General features: G+C 38.0%; 1 protein-coding gene across 10 annotated transcripts in view; it reads right to left on the reverse strand.

Annotated features, from left to right (window-relative positions):
• The window catches only part of INPP4B (inositol polyphosphate-4-phosphatase type II B), a 293,798-nt gene that overhangs the window by 39,004 nt on the left and 231,393 nt on the right, over positions 1-23,401 (reverse strand). For 9 of the 10 annotated variants that reach the window (XM_066186440.1, XM_066186445.1, XM_066186446.1 and 6 more), the window contains 6 exons: positions 22,082-22,223; positions 11,397-11,569; positions 9,786-9,909; positions 8,735-8,852; positions 3,381-3,521; positions 526-623 (listed from right to left, as the gene is read on the reverse strand). In XM_066186440.1, the coding sequence (XP_066042537.1) occupies positions 526-623; positions 3,381-3,521; positions 8,735-8,852; positions 9,786-9,909; positions 11,397-11,569; positions 22,082-22,223 (796 nt within the window). The remainder of the gene's footprint in view (positions 1-525; positions 624-3,380; positions 3,522-8,734; positions 8,853-9,785; positions 9,910-11,396; positions 11,570-22,081; positions 22,224-23,401) is intronic. The other variant, XM_066186438.1, reaches the window with a different exon arrangement.

Here is a 23,401-nt window from a genome sequence, read left to right on the forward strand (position 1 = left end):
GCTTTTGGCAGAGTAACAGCACAGTAATGTTTATGTTTATGATATGGAATTTCTATCAAAGTGGAATACAGGGCCTGTTCTAATGAAACCTTGTTATTTCATATCATGATGATGTGGCTCATTGCTTCTATTTGCATCTGCAGATTTCTCAGTGGTTCACCAAACCTCAACACATTTTCAGAACAAGAACAGAGGGGATGACTGAAACTGATGAAATCTCCCACCAAGTATTTCTTACAAATACAGTAGGCACAGACTGTCCTCTACTTGAAATATTAAGAAACTTATTATTTTAATAACTTAAAATAGCTGTTCAGTTCATCATTCCTTTCTTCATTCTCTCTGTAGTTTCTGCTGTGGCACTGGGCCTGAAATCACTCCTGAGATCAGTAGGTTTGTATACAGATACAAGATGTTTAAATTTATGGAACAAGTTATGGAATTTTGCTAATCCTACTGTCTTGTAACCGTTTACCCATCAAAGCTTTTCAAAGCCATCTGGACATCACATTATTTTGTACTCACAATCAGGAGGCATTTTTTCCGTAAATAACTTGTAATATTCTTTGAGAAGTTCTAAGTTTTCCTGGTTAATGTTTTCCTGCAAAGTGGTATCTCCAAACCTATGAAAACACACAATAAATTATGAAAAAAACCCAAATCCACAAACCAAAACAAAGTTATCCTTCATAATTACTTCTTTTCATAAAGAAATAACTTCGATTTTATATTACTTGTTTTACAGTGCTGAATGTATTAGATTTTTTCAAACATGCAGTAAAGTTCTTGTGTGCTTTGGAACTGATTTTTGGAAACGAGATCATTGCTGATGGCTAATTCTTCCAAAAATTTATTAACAAAGCAATCCATTTACAAACACGCAATAAGGCACTTATTCTTTTTGCCCTCACAAAGCCTAATAAATAATAAATGGAAAGGCACTTTGGGGGAATTCCAAATGGGACAACAGGCAGAGAGCACCAACTCCTCCATCTCTTAGTGCTGCTGTTGCTTAAGCATATTAATTTCAGTAAGAGCTGGACAATACGGAAGTGACACAATATGGAAGAGAAGCCTATCTACAAACTATATTGATTATGGCTATATTATAGCTATATTATTAATTATAGCTATATAAACAAATATCTTTCTCCCTGAGATCAAGATTTCTACGACAGCCACATTTCACGTGGCAAAAAAATAAATCTCATGGTGCTACAGGAGATATGACCATAAAGACAGGAATGTCCATGGGCAGTTAGGGCCAAGTTTTTCAATTCATCTTTGGAATAGCTTTGAAATGGAAATGAAAGAGTACAGGAAGAGAGGCATGGGCTGGTAAATGAGAAACTCAGAGGGAAATGGACGCAGATCAGAAGACACGAAATATACTGCTATATTGTGTACCAGGGAAGCAAAAATTTCAATGGGCCAAAGGGAGAAGACTTGGCTACTTCCTCAGTAGTCATTGCTGAACTGTCACACAAGAGTATTTCTTTTAAACCAGAAATACTATCAAGTATATTCTATCAAAAAACAAAGAAAGAGATGTTTTTTATCTAATAGAGTAACATTTCTTAGAAATTTGCCACAGAAATGTTTTTATATTCTCATGTTCTTTATCCCACAAAATCTCCCATATTTTTAGCTAAAAATCACATGCAGTGTTTTCAGTCTCAAAAACAAATGTGCTCAGTATCAAAAACAACTTCAGGAGTTAAGCAATATTTTGAATTAAGAAAAAAGCAGACTGTAACTGCATACAGAAAAGCTCCTTCTGCATTGAATTGATTTGCTTGGTAAATATCAGCACATATCCATATTTATAGATATGTGGGTATTACGTTTCCTCTTATGGTTTTCTTTGTGCACAATGCAGAATGACCACTGGGAACAATACTTCTTGCCACTTCACCTGCACGCCAGGCACCTCTTCATACCAACTTGTCTACAAGTCCTCAGGTAATGAGGGTATTTCTAAACCTTGTCAAATTTTTCTTCAGAACATTTGTTATGCTCAGTCCTTCCTGCCTATCCCATGCATGTAAGCTCTCCCCAGCTTGCTTCTTGGTTACCACATCATGCCTTACATCTTATTTTAAAGGAAAACAAGATGTCCCACTCAAAACTATCACGACTGATTTTGTTAGTTTTGCACATTACGACTTCAGCCATGTCACTGCTCTCAGCGCTTTCCTCTTTATGGCATCAAGAATAACCTATTTTCATTTTCAAGAAGTTCCCAGGCTCTCTAATCAACTATACAACTCTTTCACCAGTAAAATGCCAGTTTTTACTGTCTTTTGATTCAGTCTATGTTTCCCATCTCAATTTTCCGCCTACGTTTTCTCACATATCACCACTCAACTTGGAAAAGTCTCCCATAAACATTCACAAAGCTACCTGATGGCATTGTTTAGTAGTGATCTTTAAAAAACTGATTTTACTTGGCTGTCTACAGAGCAGGAGGTGAAACTCCTGTGGTGCTTAACTTCTTGCCCATTGTCCAGGTTAAGGATTGCCACAATCTCTAGATTGTCATTGTCTATTACTCCAGTTACACTCTTGCAATAAGCTTTTGGCTTATAGTGAATGCAACCTAAAGATAAGTATTACGTATTTTGGGTGCTCTGTTAATAAAAGCAGCTAAAAGAAAAGAAATTTTAAAAAAATAGCTGTATGTGTTGACATCTTGACTTCGATCTCACAGTTTTAGCACTGCACAAACATGGTAATTTAACATGACCGACAGATACCCTTCCCTTGGAAGAGAAAATTAATACGTTGGTGAAACTTTGACTATTATTATACTAATTAATTAGTTTCCAGAAATCTGTTGCAGAGGAGTACCAATAACACATCAGAACTTTATCAGCCTTCACGTTTCTACAAACATTCTACTAATGCATTCCCTATTATTAACAACCACTCCACAACCCTGGGAAAAAGCCCTAAAAAACTGAGAAAATTTCTCTAGCTTATGACTTGTCCAGACTCTTCAGGCCCACCTCTAAAATATAAGAATATTGAATTTTCACACTCTTGTTTGAGAATTTCAAAGTACTGCATACAAACAAAATTCAGCATCTGTGAAACAGAAATCCATTTTCTATTTCTTGGCATCTGTAGCCAAGAGAAATGTGGCACCGACTCTGTGAAACGAAGCTCTACTTACGGTCCTATCTTCATCTGGACTTTTTCATTGTTCTGCATTGCTTCATAGCTAATGTTTGTTTCCTTTAATATCTTTTAAAATACACACTGAGTCAATGGGAGATGGTCCAAGAGCAAATAACAAAGAGATTTATTTTTAATCCTGAGAGATATCCTGTTCCAGCATGGAGTACCTGGACAGAAAATGAAACATGACTTTTGCTTACCTCTCTGCCAGTGTTTGCTGTTCATTGATTCCAACATTAAAGAGCACCGGATACATGTGAAGCAGCTTTCCTTCTTTAATCTCTTGTGGCAGCAGCTCAAACATCTTTGCTGGAAGCTGGACCTCTATAACGTAATGCTCACTAGGAAAAATAAAAACAAGAATAAGGACGGGGTTCTTAATAGTTTTGCTTAAAATAATCTTCTTGAATTATAGAGAATGTGTAGATTTACAAATCTCTCCCTTTTTCCCTTAATTGAATCATAAAAAGGGATGATTCAGCTTGCTTGTTTTAAGAGCATAACCAAGCTACATGAAGAAAGGTAGGTATAACTGTATATAACTATAAACTAACTTCTTTACTGAAGCGAAAATAGGACTAGGGATGAAAGCAGCAAAAAAAGTCCTCTGCTACCAAAATATCAATAAGAATACCTCAACTCTTAAAATGCATCTTGCTGAGTTACAAAAAAAAACTTACTTCCAAAGTCACAACTTGATCTGGTATCCGCTCTAAAAGTAATATAAGCAAAAACCTTTCACAAAAACCCAAAGTAAAACTTGCATTTTCTTCAGTGGTTGGATTTTCTCCCTGGGGGTAGAAAGCATCACCAATAACAAAATTGTTTCTGTGAAGATAATAACTGGAGCTCATTACACAAACACAAATCCTGTTTTAGGAGAAGGGATATGAGACATAGCAATTCTGGGCTTATATTTGCATTTGGTCTGACTTTATGAAAAATGTGCTACTTTGGCTGCCAGGCCAAATTCTGATCACATGGAAGCCCTAAGTTGGATTTCACCTGCCTTTGAGAACTGATGCCTGACCCCTCAACAGAAAAAATGGGATGACGTTACCTTAGCTTTTATAAGCTTTCTTTTCATTATTAGAGCAATCAATCTAAATGAAGAAAGAACAGACTAGAAGCAAGCCCATTTGTTTCCAGGATCTGGTATTTTAATCAGAGAGGGCTGACTGATAATGGAGGCTGAAATTTTTGCTCCTGCAGAGAAGACTTGGAACACCACACCAGCAACAAGGGGTATTACAGCAACAGGAGGGAAGGAAGATCTATCCTGCCTACAGAAGTCAGTCCAAGGAAGTCACACAGGCTTCGTATATAAATTTAAGATGGATATATAATTGTTTCTCCCTATTAAAATAGCCATGAAGTTCCTCCAGCTCTTCAATCGTGTACTTGCTAAAGAATAAAAATGCCATCTGGATTACCCATACAGAGAATTTGGATGAGAAAAGACAGAAAACCTTGAAGAAAAAGGTCATTTTCTGCAGTAGCTCTTTGGCAAGCTTGAGGGACAACTGGCACCAGCTCACGTGTTTGGAAAAACAGGTTCCACTTGGAAGAGCCAGTGGTCACGTTTAAAGTTTACCCTGCTCTCATATCTGAGAGCAAAGTAAAATGGATCCAGTGCAGACCTGTGACTGCAAGGTAATTGCATTCAGCAAGGGCAGCAGCATCTGCTTGGTACAGGTTAGAACTGGTGTGCAATCTTTGAGCAAATGCCAGATGATCCCCACTGAGGGAGTATCAGTCCTGAATAGAGAATACATTTCCCAGGGAGGGGGGAGGAAAAACAAAATAGTTCTGCTTCCCAGGTAAGTTTGTGTTGTGTTTAACTAATTCACCCATGTGAAAGAAACAGAAATGGATATTAAAGAATGTGGTTCCCATGACCTCTGTATCGCAGCAATAATTCTCAGCCTGCCTGACAGCCCTCCTGGCTGCTGTCAAGTGCTACCTGAACACTCCTGTGATGGAGTGCTTTGATGAGCTTGAGAAGAAATGTTGGTTTAGTCTAATTCAAAGAGCATACGCTACAGAACAAAAATGCCACCAAATCACTGCATTGTTACGCTTCACTACTCCCAAAATCACTACAGATCTCTACATGTGAAAGAACACTGAGAAATGCTGATCTTTAGGCATGATAAATTAGTATCAGAACAATTTGAGACTTTCCCTCTTGGTTTTTTTTTTTCCTTTTGAAACACTTTTTGAAGTTCTAGAGATAATCCTTGGTAACTTTAAAAAGTCTGTTACCAACTGCACAATGAAAATAATGCATTCCTGATTACGGAAGGAAAAGGTTATAAAGCTATGACAGAGTTGTCTAGAAAATCCAGGAATAGTACTGAAGTTAAGTGGAGGCAAAAAAAGAAACAATTTAAAGTACTGAAATCTGGTGGACTTGTTTGACATAATTTTGCAAAAGATCTTATAGGTCCATGATTCTACTTAAAGAAGAAGAAGAAATATAGCAGTATATTTTATTGTCATATGCTTTCTCTCTTTTATGGCTAGATTCAGTGCAGAGCTCTCTGGTGATTTTGGCAGGAGATGGATTAGGTGGGTACAACATTTTCCAATGAGATGGAAAAATCGGTACACAATTTTTAACATTTAATGACCTTTCAGGAAAACAGAGGGGAGAAAGCAAGCATGTGTTTTAAGAGACTAAATAATAAATCTTCATCTACTTAAGAAGAAAACGTATAAATTTAGGTCTTAAATATTTAAATGCATATGATTTGTCTAAAGAGGACTCCTTACAGATATCCCACTCTAACTTTCTTTGCAGTATTCTCTAATATTTTTTATCATCACATACAAAGATAGAAAACACTTGTATTCCTGTTAGAACACTTCTAAAAAGTACCCCCCACACGGCTGGGGGTCATGGATCCTGCAGCTGTTTTGAGTTGGCTGAAATTACTCACCTTCAGCTCATTGCAGTAAATCCAAAACAAGTCATTTACACGGACTTAGCTTTGTAAAAGAAAAAAAAAACATGCGCACATGGTCACCGTGTGCAACTCACTGCACTTAGCTTGGAGGTTCTTTACCGAACTCTTCTTTCAGTTGAGTGCAATATTTTAGGTCACTTCAGTGTGGCTTTAAGTGCTAGTCCAGTTTTGGCCTTTCTTGAAAACACGGTGTAAGACATTGTGATACCTCGAAGTTCATGTGCACAATCATAGAATGGTTTGGGTTGGAAGGGACCTTGATGATTATCTAATTTTAATTCCCCTGCCACGGGCAGGGACACCTTCCACTAGACCATGTTGCTCAGAGCCTCATCCAACCTGGTCATGAACACTTCCAGGGATGGGGCATCAACAACTTCAGAGTGCAATCTGTTTCAGTTCCTCAGGCAAAAAATTTCCTCCTAACATCAAATCTAAACTAAAATCTCTTTCAGTTTGAATCCATTCCCCCTTGCCCTGTCTCTCCATGCCCTTGTAAAAAGTCGTTCTCCAGCTCTCTTGTAGCCCTATTTGGTACTGGAAGATTCTGTAAGGTCTCCCTGGAACCTTGTCTTCTCCAAGGTGAACAACCCTAAGTCTCTCAGCCTGTCTCCAGAAGAAATGCTCCAGCCCTCCGATCATCTTCAGTAACTTCTGACTCCAACAGCTCCACAACTTTCCTATGTGTGGTCCCACAGTGGCACGCAGTACTGGAGGTACTGGAGGTTTCATGAGAGCAGAAGCCCGACAGAGTTCAAGAAGCATTTGAACAAAGCTCTCAGGCACCAGGTGTGATTCTCGGGATGTCCTGTGCAGGGCCGGGAGTTGGACTTGATGCTGCTTGTAGGTCCCTTCCAACTCAAAATATTGTGTGATTCTGCAAAGAATGCTCCAAAAGTGCATATTTTGGCCTCAAAAAAAGAATGTGAGTTTCTGAACAGAACTTCACCTCCCCTGGGTGGCTGGTGTCAGCTACCCACACCAGCAGGTCAGTGTACTGCTAGACAGTGCCACACACTTCAGATTGATTTGTTTGTGTACACAGAATCTCAGGCTTAAGCTCTTCCCTAGAAAAAACAATTACAAGTGAGTATGCTGACTCTTCAAGATAAGAATTTGTAGCGTGATTTTCTGTCTTGTGTTTCTACAGTCTTTTAGTCTCATTTATTGAGCCACACCATATAACAACCCAACTGATCTAAAAATTGAGGGTTTCTTAAACAATTATTAGAAAATAACTAGTTTTTACACCACCTTCTCTTTTTATGGTTGACTTCCAATACTGTCTGATAGGAGCAGTCCCATTGCAGCTCTAAGAGGAATGGGACTCCTCCACATAAGCCTTATAGATTTTATTTTTTTCTGATACCTATACCATCCACTGAATATCTGTCAGTAAGTACAGTACAGCAATCAAGGGCTGTAGCTGCTCTTCCTAAACACTGATCGCTCCATCGATCCAGAATACCTGAGGCAGCTGAAAGCTCAGGTCTCCTTCAAATCCAGGACCTCCTGGTGTGACAGCTCAGTGTAATGTAATGCAATGGCAGGAAGCCATTAAACGTAGATGCTGGATTTCTCAGGATTTTTGACTGCTGTGATTTACAAAGGATGTATTTCTTCTGCTTTATCCACACATCATAATTATTCTTAATTATTCCCAATGTGTTGCCTATCATGCTCCAGCCTTCCCGTTATTTATTTCAATCCTTTCTCAGAAAGCCCATACAATGAGAGTGAATCATCCAGAATAATTAAGTAAATCCATGGTGAAAGCCCCCTTCAGAGGAAACATATATTTTCTAAAAGTTGCTGCTTTTAGCTGAATTTAATTTACAGTCATCTTAAGCATAATGATACTATTAAGGAAGTGATTTCTGCAAAAGTAAAATCATTTGGAGCTTCAGACGAGAATAACGATAAAGATGAAAAATCCATTTCATTCCGTTAACCCTTAAATAGCCAAAATTAATGGAGTATTGCAGTTTATGTCCTGATATTCAGCAGTACCTACATGAGGTTCATAAAGTATAAGTGATTTTGTGCAAGGATTTCAGAGATTGTTTATGTCCTGCGTGATTTTCAGCAGCTAAAAAAGGCTTCCTTTTTTAAAAGTGACCACTAACTTTTGAATGCTAAACAGCATTTGAGTTTTTTGGTTTCCATCTTAAAAACAATCAAGGCCTAACTCTTGGAACTGCAGTTTCATTTCTCACACTGAAATCCAATTTCTGGACATTCAAAACCAAAGGTTCTCAGTTAGTGGCAACATATGTAAATAATGACCTTGTCACCTGTCTAGGATTCCGTATCTCTGTGTGAATAATGCACCAGCAGCTCTGCACAACACAGACATTGCTCTGATTAATTTGTACTAGTAACTGGAACTTTCAGCTTTTTATCAGGAGAGAAATCCAGAGCTTACTGGCCTTTAAAATCCCTACTACTTCACCTTCTGAAAAGTAAAACTACTGCACTTTCCATAAAATAGAATTGAGCAACAAGACAACCATTCGTTGGGCTTCATGGGCTACAGCTTAAAACTGTAGCTTTGTTTTCTGGGCTTCAGGAAGCAAAATTCTTACCGCCTTCCAGTTATAATAGGCAAAAAATCTTCTGATTTGGCTTCAATTACTTTAAACTTTACTTTCTGCAAATCTGAAATGCCCACAGCCATGTCTTCTAGCATGCCTGCTTCTTCACCTACATGAAAAGAAAAAAGAGATTATTAACAGATTTGGCAGGTCAGTCGCTGTACAGGTTAGAGTAAAGCAATTTGAGGATTATATTTTCCAGTCTGTGCATCCAAAAATCACAGTTCTAAATCCACATTACAGTAACCTACATAAAACCAGACTGATTTCTAGAACTGCAGACAATTCTGTGGTCTAAAGGGTAACTATGAGTATTAAGGAACTCTGAAAACAAGCCTGCTTTATATAGGCATAGAACAACCTCAGAAAAGCTATTTTTGTCTATTCTGAAAGTGTTTAAAAGGCTGTCCCTGCTGACGGAGGACAAAGGTTTTGAGAATAACAACAAGTGCCATGCAAAATGGAGAAGACAGCGATCTCCAAGTGAGCAACTGCATAAAAAAGCTGCACAAATACTAAATTCCTCTACTTTGGTCAAAATCTCTGCTTTGGGGAATGATTCCAATAGATGTAGTTCAAAGTTTGAAAAATAAGGCAATTCCTCCCTCCAAATTTCTTTTTAATACCTATCAAATAATGGCATCTGTAACAAACTATGAATTAAACAGTTTTCAGGCTATCTTCACATTATCAGCACTGGTGATCAGGGCTGAGGCTGACAGAGGCAGTAACTGTTGTTTGGATTAACTTTAGAAACCTGGGATCTTGGGTCAGGTCTGCATGGAACAATTAGCAGGTTGCGTTATCTGAGGAACTCAGACAGAAACAGATTAATAATTTTTGCTGCAGAATTGACAACACAGTACCAAATGACTTCAGCTGTGCAATTCTGTGCAAGCCGACTGTCTCATAAGGACAATATTTGATTCAACAAGCCAAATTACTGGAAACAATCCAAAGGTTCATATCAGAACTTCCTGGGTTCAAATAAGAAATTTCTGGGCTGGGTACATAAGGAACTTTGTCCAAGAGCAATACTTACTATATGTACTAAGGAGTCCTTCATATTGCACGAGCAATCCAACAGTGTGAAGCTGCTGTAAAAATCCTTGGTCATGTAAACCTGTGTGCAATTTGATTACAAATCCACAGACCAATCCAGCGAGCTGTAAAGATAATTAAAACACATGCAATTAAGAGGTGTACTGTTACAAGACAAATAGTTAAAATGAGGCTTGCTATCATTATATACAACAGAGGTAACTCCTACATATTTGAGAAAACAGCATAGATACTACTGTTAAGTGACTATGTACATGATTTCATAATAATGTATTATTGATGCTTTTTTTTTGGTATTTAAAGTAGTGAAATATTCCCCTAATTTTTATTACATAATCCTAATTTGTTTTGTAGCATTGTGTGTTATTTACACTGATGTAAATCAGACCAGAACCTCATTTGTCAGCCTTTAAACACACAAGACTGTGAATTATGATGGATTTGAAAGGGCTTCAACATCTAATGCAACTGAAATCTCCTTGGCAGTTGCAACACAACTTAAGGGAGAAATTAAGTGAAATATTTAGAGGAAAATCTGTCTGAAAAAAACATGATCTACAGGAGAAGACGTAAAGAGCTTCAGTTATTTGCCAAGGGAAGACACGCTAATAGTCTAAACAGTTAAAATACTGCTACAAACTGAAAACAAATAATCTGCTCTCTATTTCCAAGGTGACCAGGAGGAAAAAAACTCCCTAGCTTGGATGTTTCCTAGCCAGTGCCCTGTGAGGCCACATCTGGAGTGCTTTGTTCAGTTCTGGGCTCATGAGGACAACAAAGACAAGGAGCTACTGGAGAAGGTGCAGAGGAGGGACACAAAGATAACGAGGGGTCTGGAGAACCTCTCTTATGAGGAGAGACTGCAGGAGCTGGGCCTGTTCAGTCTGGGGAAGACTGAAGGGTATCTCATTAATACATATAAATACCTCGAAAGTGGGTGCCAGGAGGATGTGCCAGACTCTTTTCAGTGGTCCCAAGCAACAGGATGAGGAACAAAGGCCATAAACTAAAACACAAGAGGTTCCACCTCAACGTGAAGAATTTCTCTACACTGAGGGTGGCAGAGCCCTGGAAAAGGCTGCCCAAGGAGGGAGGTATTGGAGTCTCCCTCTCTGGAGACATTCTAACCCCAGCTGGGTGTGTTCCTGTGTCACCTGCTCGAGGTGCCCCTGCCTTGGCAGGGGCGTTGGACTGGATGATCTCCAGAGGTCCCTTAACCCTACCTATTTTGTGATTATGAATATCAGCAAGACATATTCAAAGCTAGACTTGAGAACTATATAATCTAGGAAGTCTAAAAATAGATTTCTGGATCTTTCTTTATGCAAAGGCGGGACTAGGCAACTTTTCCAGTCCATTGCAGACCTGCTTCTCTGACACAGTGATAGAAGTACTACAGTATTGCTATTTACTATTTAGTTTCCTGTCATATTATAAAATATTTAGGTGAATATCATGGAAAATAAACAAAAAAGTTGTATCAAATTGGAAAAAAAAACCTCAAAGAAAAAAGGAAGCCACAAACACTGGCATGAACAGTATGCTCATGATTAGGGCAACAGAAGGAAGTAAGTGACACAAGACAACCTACTGCTTGGCTAAAGACGATGTCTCTTCTTAGGGTCAGCATCAAACACTGGGGCAAACCACAGGCAAGTTCCTGCAGCAGGACAAACGCCATGGATTGCTTGGCCCTGGTCACCACCTCTCCCATGCAGTCCTTCAGGGTAATCACCAGCGGGTACAGCTGTTCATACCAGTCACCTAGAACAAAACAGGTCATCTGTTCCAAAGTGGAAGACTTGCAGTGAAAAACCCTTTTCCATGAGGAAGGATGGCTGCAGCGGCTGTGTTAGATCACCCTTCCCTTTAAAACACCCCTGCAGCTCTCCCCATACCATTGTGGAACCAGAAATGCCACTGGAGAACATTCTTGTGAGTAGGGCTCCATCTTACCACTGGGACTGGGGTTAAATCCCTGGCTTGAATCCAACCGCACTGTCAAACGATGGCCTTTTTTTAACAGTCCCAGTATCTCTGTAAAACTTGTATTTGTCACAGAGCATAGAAGGAGACACATAAAACCTCATTTAGCTCAGAAATACAGTGAAGATGAAGTCCTGTTCTTTCCAGGACTTACAGCTGGCTACGTAAGAAATGAAGTAGCATCAAAAATGTAAAACCAGGGAGAATAACCATATATTTAAGAAAAAGTGAGTCCTGAAGGGCAAAACACAATAACAAATAGGCATCTGGAAGAGTATCACATGCATAATGTACAGGGTGAAAATATAAGCTTCAGATCATATTCCCTTTTTTTTTTTTAAACTTCTCTCTATATTGTTCTCTTTTCCTATTCAGAGATATTGAACTCATTTTTAGCTATTTCTATCAGAGAGATGTAGAACTATTTTGAAACATGTTTTGCTCTGTTAAAATACACGGTCGGAATATCAGAAAAAAAACCCCTAGTGAAATGCTTGAAAAATGTGATTTCTTAATACATTAAAAATGAAACAGTGATAACTAGGAATGGAGGAAAATCAGAACACCTTACACAAACTTGCCCAATCCCAGCTGTTCCTGAATTTTCAGGATTCAATTAAATTAGATCTGCATTGTAGTTGCATATGGCTTTGACTACCCCCTAAGTTGAGCAAATAATAAAAACAAACAAATCCCTCTCCTTCAGAAACTACATCTCAGTTTCATTGTACAGTTTAAAATGTGAGAAATCAACACTCTAGAAGAATCTATATAAAAGTTGGGAATGCAACCGACTTAATGAAGTCCATAATTAGCTCATATTTTCTGTAGATTAGTGTAATTAAGAATCAATGACAATTAAAACCTGTTGTAATTAGGTGCAAGACAGCAGCATGTTGTTTCAGGTAACATTCTGAGTCAGGCCAGTGAAAACTCGTTAATACTGAGTAAGTTCTTTAGGCAGCTGCCATTGCCAATCAATTTGGCAGAGCTCCAGAAAAACACATAAATTAATGAAACTGTAGCCAAGAAGACTGTAGAGAACTTTGAAAGCTGAGAGAAATTGCAGAAAGTAAGGAGCAGGAAAGGGGAACAAGGACAGAGAAGAAGGACAGGCACAGAGAACAACCTGAGCTCCTTCATTGTCTTTGTGGTCAGACAACATGTGTTTTAACACAGTCATACATACTTAACCATGATTAAGACTGAGGAAGCACTCCCTGGAAAACAGCAGTTCCGAAGTGAGTGTCATCCTGCCAAAACAGATCATAAGCCACCCCCAGGTACAAGCTCCGGCAAAAAGAGGTGATTTTATACATGTCATTGACTAACAGAGTGATGACACACAGTATGTCAAGGTCTGGTGTACACGTTCTAAGGAGACTGCTGGAAAATTGGAGAGCTTGCAGAGCAGAGCCACCAAGATTTAGAGTTTAATCTCCTTAAGCTGATGAAAAAGGCTGAGCAGCAACTTGATTTCCCCTCTTCATGAGGAGAAAATAACAAGGACTAACTGGGATGTTTATTCTAGGGAATAAAAGCAAAAGAACAACCAGAGGCTACTGAAAGACACAGAAGAGTTTAGAAATAAGGTAGACAAAAAGGTGTGATGTCCTGGAAGTCAGCATAGACGGACCAGACAATCTAAACTCTCCTTTCAAGTCAAATTACAATCATTTGTTAATTTAACCAATAAAAATATGTCTAGAAAAGCAACAGCAGCAAAACAAGCTCAAAAGATGTAATGCAGACTGAAGCAATAAGCAGGGCTGTGTGTGGTAAGAATAGAATTTGTTGGCTGCTTCTTACTTGAGCAAATAATGAAAAAGATTATACTTGGCCATTTTAAAGTAGACTTGAAGGTACAGCAAACAGTCATCTATTCCTCTTCTGTAGGAAAGGAGAGCTGGATAAAGACAGAGCCAGGGATGTGGCAAATACTCTGACAGCAGAGCACAAAAAGCAGAATTCCTAGAACTAACCACACTTCTTGAACCTGCTATTACAATTTCAGGTTATGTGGGTAGGGCTAAAGAGCATTTCTGACAGCCCTTTTCATAAAAAAAGAGCATGTACAGATAGGTGAAGGAGGAATGGATTCAAACAGAAAGAGAGTAGGTTTAGATTGGATATTAGGACAAAATTCTTCACTGTGAGGGTGTGAGGGGCTGACACAGGTTCTCCAGAGGAGCCGTGGATGCCCCATCCCTCGAAGTGTTCAAGGCCAGGCTGGATGAGGCTTTAAGCAATCAGGTCTAGTGGAAGGTATCCCTGCCCAAGTGCTCCAGATGGGTTGGAACGAGATGCTTTCCAACCCAAACCATTCTTTAATTTTATGAATAGAGGGGGGTCACATACTGGCCACAGGCCACATAATACTTAGATCTGTTTTTACTGAGCTGCTACTTCACCAATCCATCTGCACCTGCACTGTGGATTTCTGTTTCTTCAGGAATATAACTTTGTATTTCTCCTTGCTGAACTGCATCCTAATTTTTCAGAGCTCCTTTTCATCAGGATCCATTCTAATCCTGCTCGCACAGTGCTTAAAGCCTCTCCCAGCTTTAAGCATCTGCAAATTTTATAAGCATCATCCATATTTCATAAGGCAAGTCAGTAATAAAAATACTGAATAATACCGGACCCAGAACAAATGTAAGTGGATTCTCTTCCACGCAGCCTTCCAGGTTGGCAGTAAACAACTGATAACCACCTTCTATTAAAATTTTCCAAATTTGCACATACCTTGTGGTAGCTTTAAGATAATTTTCTCACAACATTTTTTGAGGGGAGACTGCATGTTTGGAATACTAACTTATTAATTTGCTAACATAAGTAATTTCTGTCTGTAATAGTTGCATTACAAAAGGAATTCAAAGATTTGAAATCCTCAAGGCCATTTTTTTTATTAAAGAACATTCATACTAAATTTATTAAAAATAAATCCTACTGAGTACTCAATGTCCCAAAGAATACAGAGCTTTATTTACATGCATATTTGGCTTTTTAGTAACAATAAAAACTGTAAGCTTGTAGAAAACTTTATCCTAGCAACTGAAAAAATATAAATTATTATAGAATAGAGAGCTGCACATCTCACTAGTAAAGAAGACAACCTTTGTGTGGGTAAGTTTTCCAAAATAATTTTCTACTCCTTGCTCACACTCAAACTTCTCAATCTCAGTTAATAAGGATGTCCAGTCCCCAGAAGGTGGAGCTAGTTGGCAAATCTGAGAGGGATTGCATTGTTTCTTGAAAAAAAGAATGTGCATGAATGGACAAGTATATTCTCATGCTTATGCTCTATTTAAAATCAAAATAAGAGGTGCATCAGAGACTGAGTTCTTAGAAAAGCCAACTCTAGAAAGAAAAAAAAAAGGTGCTATCTTTGCTCTGTTAAAATTGCACTGAATCACTTGTGCAGGATGTCCTGCTGCAAATACTCCAGAAGGAATATGAACAAGGATCACTCATTAACAATACACAACGGTATAAAAATCCAGCAGTAACACTTACTTATATGTAAGTACTGCAGCTTATAAGTTGTTCCTTCAAACTGAGAAGCACTGTGAATCTGAAGTTTGTGAAACAAACAAACAAATAAAAATTGTATTTTGAAGCTTACAAGTAAATTCAGTAGATTTTGGGAAAAAAAGACTGTCTTGTATGCAAGGCATAAATATATAACACTAATGCAATTCATAAACAGATATTATTTGTAAAGGGAGCCGACATGTCTAAAGAAGTTCTCTTAGAGTGACTCTGTAGAATCATTTTGTATACATTTTAGAATATAATACCTTTCAGAATACCTTTGCAGAATCACTTCAGGAAAGAAGTAACACAAATGATTGCTTTTAACACATTCATGGTCTCACACAGATTGACTTTTCAGATCTTAACTTTCTTTAAAATTAAAATTGCAAGATTTTATCCACAACACAGTGAAAAAACCTTTGAAAAAGGCTGAAGAATTAACTGAATGAGTAAACATCTGAAAAAAGACATTAGGAACAAGAACAGAAGCAACAAGGAGACTCCAGGATGACTGTCAGGTTGCTAAAATGACATGGGCAGCCTGTCAGTTTGGAACACTTAGCATCCAGAAGAACTGTCAGAGCCTCCTGATGAAGCAAAGAAACTCAGTAGAAAAATTGTGCTAGTCAGCCACTGGAAACTAATACAAGGCATAAAACTGAAACATATTCAAATAAAGAATGGAAGGATGAAATTAAAAAGATAGTACCACCGCTATGCAGTAACAATGAGATTAAAACAAAAGTGCATGTTCGGCAAAGCACTGAGTAAATATTCCATGTCAATTGCCAAGAGAGTGGTGGCAGTTCAGTCTGTGACAGGATTTGCCCTTTGGTTACTGGAAAATGCCCTTCAGTTCCATGTTCCCGTAATCAACAGGCCTGCGCAGGCAAATGACCTGCTTAGCACCCAGCTAGTCAGTTCTGCATGCTCATATCCAATTTGCAATATGTCAAACCGCATGTTAAACTTGATAAAGTTTGGCAGAAAAGCAAGCTCCTGCTCTTTTCAAAGTCAGGCCCACTGAAATGCTTATTAAAGTATGCTGGTAACCAAGAAGGAAAAGCACTGATGCTTCAGCATAGCACTCCTATCTCCTTTTGCCCCAGCAACAGATAAAACAGCAAATTTTGTCACTGCTGTTTGTGACACCTAAAATCCATGAATGGCTTAAAGTCACTTCAAAACTTAAATGGTGTGAAGTTAAAAAATAAACCTTAAATAAAAACCAGAACAACTCATAGTGTCATACTCTTAAAGCAAAGGAGGGCACCGCAGACATATAAATATAAATGTAACATATATAAATATAAAAGTGACATATAAATGTAACAGCAGATACTCCTGAGGTAACCTTTAACTTGAGTTTATCACTTAGTACCTGATCATAAAAATAATCCATGACAGAATCAAAACTATAGAGGCAAAACAACATAAATGAGTTGTCTTGATATCACAAATTGAACACTAGACAAACTCTGCTTTAAGGAAAAAGGCAAGTGAATCAAACCAACCAACACAGAGCAACAGTAAATCCCCAAAAACAGCATGAAACAATTAAACCAGAATTTGATTTTACTCACCAAGGACAGGAACAGTCTTTTAATTTATATTTTTTTTTAAAGGGAGGTTTAAAAAGACTGACTTAGAAGAGTTCAACTTTGCACCATAAAAAGGCCAGTGCCTTATTTCTTTATTTTCCCACTCAGCTCTTGGAGCTCAGTTTAACTTCAGCTGAGGGCTAAGCTCTTTGAGAAAGGAGGAGGCTTTGTACTGATAATGCTACAGCAGTTCTCAGAGGAACAACAAAAACCTGAGTAAGTTTTCCTGGTATTCCTGCACTTTAAAGTAGCGGTTTACATTGCTCAATTTGGGTGTCCAGAAAAGCGTTTTTGAATTCTTGGGATTTACTACTCCATTACAATCATCCAAGATTTTCTACACTGTCACATGGATTAATAGCTAAACCTGAAACCATCTAATCATACAAAAACAAGTATCTCAGCATGTTTAGTCACAGTGAAAACAGAAAGAGAAGACAAAAGTAATAAAAGACAAAGCTGAGGAAATCTAATACACTGTAAACATAGGAGTAAATGGATGAATCTTGCTCTGTGAGTGCTGTGCAACTAAATATTCTGATACCTTGTTTTAGTTTGTTGGTTCAGTTAAATAGTCTTTCTTTCCCTTACACATTTTCTAGCTTCTGTTTACAGCCAAAGTCCTTTAGAGAAAGTACTGGGGAAGAGATTGTCCTGTATTGCTGGGCAACATTCCACCCAGGTAAGGATCCTATCCAATAGAAAAGGATGACACAGAAGTGAGAGGGGAAGAAAAGGAAAAAAAAAAAAGCATAACTAAAATTGATGCACAGACAAGCTTAAGAGAAAAGGAAAGAAAAATATGAGGAAGAGGAAGGGAAGAGAAAGCTTTTCACATGTGATTGCTCTAAATAAATTATGTCTGCACCTCGAGGAGACACAGACCACAGGAAAATTTTCCATCTTCCTGTGTAAAAAAGATATCTTATAATAAAAGATTTCCTGATGACACAAATAAAACTAGAACATGGCTTTACTTCCCACTGCTACCAGCATTGCATTGAAAGGAATGCACTGAAAGGATGCAGTGCCCATGCCTAGGGCACTGAAAGTCAGAAATTTTGAATCTAGACTTATATAGTCCCCAACAGGTCTCAGATAATACAAGGAAAATTAACCCACATACGTCTGCAGCAATGTGAGTATGTACAGAGGTTTCCTCTAATTCCATCCAGGACATGTGGCAACGTTCCCCAGGTGCTGAAGGTTATCAGCAGCCAATTCACAGAGCTTATGATTCCACAATTCACTTAAAGGCAAAATCCAGGCGTAATCACACTGGCAACTCAAATCATTTGTGATAAAGTGGTGGATCCTGTATGTATCAAATGAGGGAGCTGTCACCCAGAGCCAGCAGAGGAATAGCTGGGTGGGAGCTCTGATGGGATGGTACAAGGAGCAGATGGAAACAACAGCCGCTTTCAGCAGCCAAACACAGAGATCTGTCAGGGGCTGTGTAAGCAAAAGAGCAAACTGCTGTGTTTCCCTGGCACTTCTAATGCTGCAGGACAGCCTTTCACATTCCAGCTCTCACAGAAAATGAAAAGGCAAAAATAAAAAGAATTTAATGTTGTCACATATTTCTCTAAGGCAAACTAGACTAGAGTTAAAAGAACAACAACAACAAAAAAAAACCCCTCTCCTTAAAAATCCTTCTCCTCTTCCTGATTTATCCTGTAGAGGATTCATAATCCTGCAACTGATGAAACCATAGCATGTTACCTTGGTAACTGTAACTCAAATTCAGTCTTTAGAATACACTCAAAGGTCAGACTGCATGAAAAGTTAAAGCTAAGGAAGGTATAATTCACATTGAAAGGCAGAGTGCAGAAAAAAAAAAGTGCTCTAATATTTCCAATTACAAAGATTCCAAACAATAAATATAAACATGTTTGCAAAAAATTGAATATGATCACACAATGTCACCACTGAGACTGCAAATATAAACCTTCTTTAGGAAACTCTGAATATATCTTACAACAACATCTATATCTGTATATGAAGATGCTATTGCATCAAATTATTGTCATAACATTTTCTAAAGGAACGTATGCATCCTTCGAAAGGTTTTTCATTGCTATATACTACAAAAAAAAACCAGTCAGGTTCACTAAATAAGTAAAAATTTCATCCCATACTTTAAGGCATACGTGTCAATATTTTGTTCAAAACTCTGTATTCTTTTTTCTTACAAAAGCAGCCCAATTTCTCTGAGGATTAACTGCAGCACTAAAGCAGTTTCAGACTCAAAGATCAATCTGTGCCCATACATTCACAGCATTAATGAAATACATTATGCTCAAATATGCTCAAATTACGTATAATATATAATAGCAAGATGTGGCGAGCTTTTCATTTATGTCATGTTTGTGAATTGTAAATAGCACAAAAGTCTGTAATTTTAGAAATGTATCTATGGGTGCACACACATTTTGTATCTTGGAAAATGCTGTGAACTCACAGGTTTCAAGTGTAAAATGAAGCAGAATTAAGGCTAAATTTACAACTGTAAACTTGGAATCTCAACCTCTCCGTAGGTGCTTTACAGTGCACCCCTAGGGTATCATGTTAAATTTCAGAGAGGGAGATGCAGAGAAAAACAAACATCTAAACTCACATTCGCATAGAGAAGTCAAGCATGAAAAATTCTGGGCCCAAAGTTTTGAAAATCATTAGGGAAGCAGCTTTGGCACAGACCTGGATAGCTCTTCAGAAAGAGCTTTAAAGATCTTTAAAGTTAGTCCTATGAAAGAAAGCAATTTTAAAACATCTCCATTTCTATATGACCTTGAAAGTCCTATCAACTGTCCAAGGCATTCCAAAAAACGATGTTTTACTCAAAAAGAACATGAAAACGCAGCAGTATGCCCCACAAATCTCTGCAGCTCTCATGTGAGGGAGTGTTACAGAACTTTCAGGACAGCTCAACAAAAGCACTGACTGCTCTCTCTGAAGGACATCTGTACTGATTCAAGAGAAATAGGGATGGCTCTGAAATGAAGGAAAAAGGAAGAGTTTATTCTAGCACCATAGCAGTTGGATATTTTTTGTGGTCTTGGCCCCCCACCAGCTCCAGAAGGCAACTTCTCAGCTGGATGAAAGTCATCTGTAATTTTTTAAACATTACAGTTATCATTATTGCTTAGCAAGAGCTACCTTTCATTCTACTTGATGGCTGTTTATTATAGTACTTAAAATGATATAACTTTCCTTTTTTTTTTTTTTTTTTTTTTTTTTTGGCTTGTGACCTAAAAGCTCTAACCAATATTCCATTTGCCTGTGTAGGGGGTGAGCCTGAATCAAAGCTATGAGCACACTAGAATGAAAGACTCAAATGGACTGGTTAAATCCATGTCATGGCATATAGCAAAGGACATGTTCAGGGGGTTGAAGAGAATGAAGGAAATTATGTAAAAGTTCATGTTGGCATGAACTAGGCATGTCAGAAAGCATTCCAAAATAATTATCCTAAATCATACCTTTTCTTTCAATAGAGGAAGGAGGTCTGGAAATCTGAGCTTTTGTTCCACAGCTATGAAATACAGACAAAACTCACGACAGGTATTTCTATACATACACCACGAATGCACTGCAGCCACTTGGAGGAAGTCTGGGTAAAAGTGTACTACTGCCACTTTACCTGCAAAACATTTCTACAAGACATGCTGGACTTCTAACAATAGCAGGAAAGCTTGTTAGCACCACAGGGAAGAGAAGGGAGTCAGGAACAACAGCAATACTCGATTTTTCTCTATAATCACAACGAATATGCTTGAGTTCACCATCTAAGGATTCTTCCATGTTCAAAACTACACCAACCTGGCTGTACCTTCTTTCTCTGAGGAAGGCAGGAAAGGTGTAGAAAGCTGTGTTGATATTTTTCACCTGCAAGCCTTCACTAGAGAACAGAAGTTATATCCTCTGCCTCTCTAACATGACATGCCTGGTAGAAACTTAGATAAGGAATAAGCTGCTCCCTGGACTATTCATACAAAATCAAGTCCGACACAGCTGGCACTGAAAACAAGGATTCCAAGACTCCAGCACAAACCTCTCATACTGGTAAAAATGCAGATGTTACAGCTGCATTAAAAATCAATACTACAACCAGAATCTCACAGAACTCATCACTACTGCACAAACAACATAGTAAATATAAAGTAATTTTTTAAAAACAACACACTTAGAAATTTTAGGGTTTGTTATGTAAGAAATAAATTACAAGCAAGTACTGATAACCTTAAAACTCTTGATATAAAATGATACATTAAATTCTGTGGAGAACGCGTAAGGGAAGATACAGGATGAAATGCACAATAAAAAAAAAAAGAAGTCCAAACTATACAAAGCTCCATGAAATAAAGTAGTTGTGTTACTTTGTTGTTTTGTACAGGGAGTTGTTTTATTTAGCTGAAGAGAGGCCCAAAGGTTGGCCCTGATTTCCTTGCATTAGGACTACCACCACTATCACTAAGGATCTGTTTAATTTGTTTTAAGACACTTTCAGACTACAAAGCCTCATCAGACTTATGAAGCAGATCTAATCAATGCATCAAGAATGCAAACATGAATAAGCCATAGGAGAAGATCGGGAGATTTCGCGACAAGGACCTGCCGTGGACAAAATTTTCTTTACCTCATTGCATGGAATTATTCTACTTGGCCTTTTGACACAGGCTGACATGTATATCCAGGTAAACATGAATTTTATCAAATCAGAAAATAAAAATCAGTATATCACCTCAGAAAACTGGAAGGGTTTGCAGGAGAATGACACTGATACAGAACGTTCACCTTTCCTTACAAGTTTTCTATGGGGTAACAAACAGTCCAAATTTTTTTTCCACAAAATACTACATGTAAAAAAAATCTAAAGTAAATTAAATTACATCAGCATTCAAAAAAGAAAACACTGTGGTTTCAAAAAGTTTACACTCTAGCACAAACAACTGAGCATGGCAGGCAGTCTGAGCACACAATAAAGCTCTACCTTGATAAATAGCCTCCCTACAAGCATGCAAAACCTTACTACTAGCACTCTCCTCAAAGATACTAGGGAGTCTTCTCTAGATGACTTTTCTGTAGCTGTTTAAATTTTTATTTACTCTTGTCAATGATTAAAAAAAATAAATGTTAGGGGGATGTTGCTTACCACCTGTATGTAACACCTTGCAGTCTGCTGCTGAAGGCTCATCTTCACCCTCTTTAATGTTGCTGATGTCTTTTTCAAGCAGTCTGTCCACCATGGCGATAAGGCAGTTCAAACTCTTTGCCACATTGGCCCACACCCTGTCCTGGAAAGAGCAGAATTATCACTGCTTGTTACTGAAGAAGAAGAAAAAAAGAGACAATAGTAACTTATTAACCCCTTAAAGTCAAGACAGACATGCAAATTACTAGAAATATTGGATATCAGCATCAGTCTGTTTCTCTCATCCTTCAGCCTATTACCAAATCTCCTTTTTCATGGAGATTCTTCTTGCAATGTAAATGAACCCAAACTCTTATGGTTTTAGACACCAGAGAACACGTACTTCAAACTCAACATGAAAATGCAGACAAAGTTTCAGGTCTAGCAGCAAAGAACTGAGCAGTTTGTCTATTTAAATGATACCTTAAGAGTGTAGACACACTCAAAGCCTTGCCAAAACAAACCTTGTGTGGGACTGCCAGTTTTGTCATAGTACTTAATAACCTCTTTTTGACAATTTAACACATCCTGTAGTTTATCACAACAGTTACTCTGCTGAAGCAAATGTTAAATTCAAGGACTAGAAAGAGAAACTTGCTGTCATGGCATGTTTACTAGGTAACAATTTCAGTTTTTGTTCTTCACCTCTCACTAAACTGTAACCATCACACTTAACTGGGTTTATAATAAATAAGAGAATTACAGAAGTAATAGAGTGGTAGAAGAAATTCTGAATGAGCAGTGAATGAAAAAAATAATGTGGAGCGTAAGAAAGAGCTGTTATGGAACAGAGATATGGGGAGACTCCTTCAGGTGCTGGATGCTGCAGAAATCAAAGCTCTTGCACCTACTTTTGCAGCACTGAATAAGAAAGAAAATAAACAAGCCATACAAGAAATAAGGCTGTACACAAGACACACAATCAGACTAAAACCAAACCACAACAAACCCACAGAAACCATCTCCTTCCCCCTCCATGTACATGTTTCAGTGCTGAGTCATTCTGAAAATAATGCAGAGCAACCAGAGTTGGCTTGAGGGTTAAAAATGGGAAGATAAAATCACTACTTTGTTTTGTACTTTACAGTGCCAGAAGCATTATGTATATGTCAGGTCTTCAGGCACAAAAATGAAGTTGCAAAAATAACAAGAGAGAAGGTTAAAGAAAACTGAAAACTCAGAGAAATACCACAATTCTGTATAAATGGCAACACTTGGATTTTGAGGGAAAGCAAATCTAGAACTACTACTAAGGCAAGTATTCAAATCTAAAGTTACTTT

This window comes from Chamaea fasciata, unplaced genomic scaffold (assembly GCF_029207755.1).
Source record: "Chamaea fasciata isolate MVZ Bird 193981 ecotype frontalis unplaced genomic scaffold, bChaFas1.0.hap1 SCAF_6, whole genome shotgun sequence".
Lineage (NCBI taxonomy): Eukaryota > Metazoa > Chordata > Aves > Passeriformes > Sylviidae > Chamaea > Chamaea fasciata.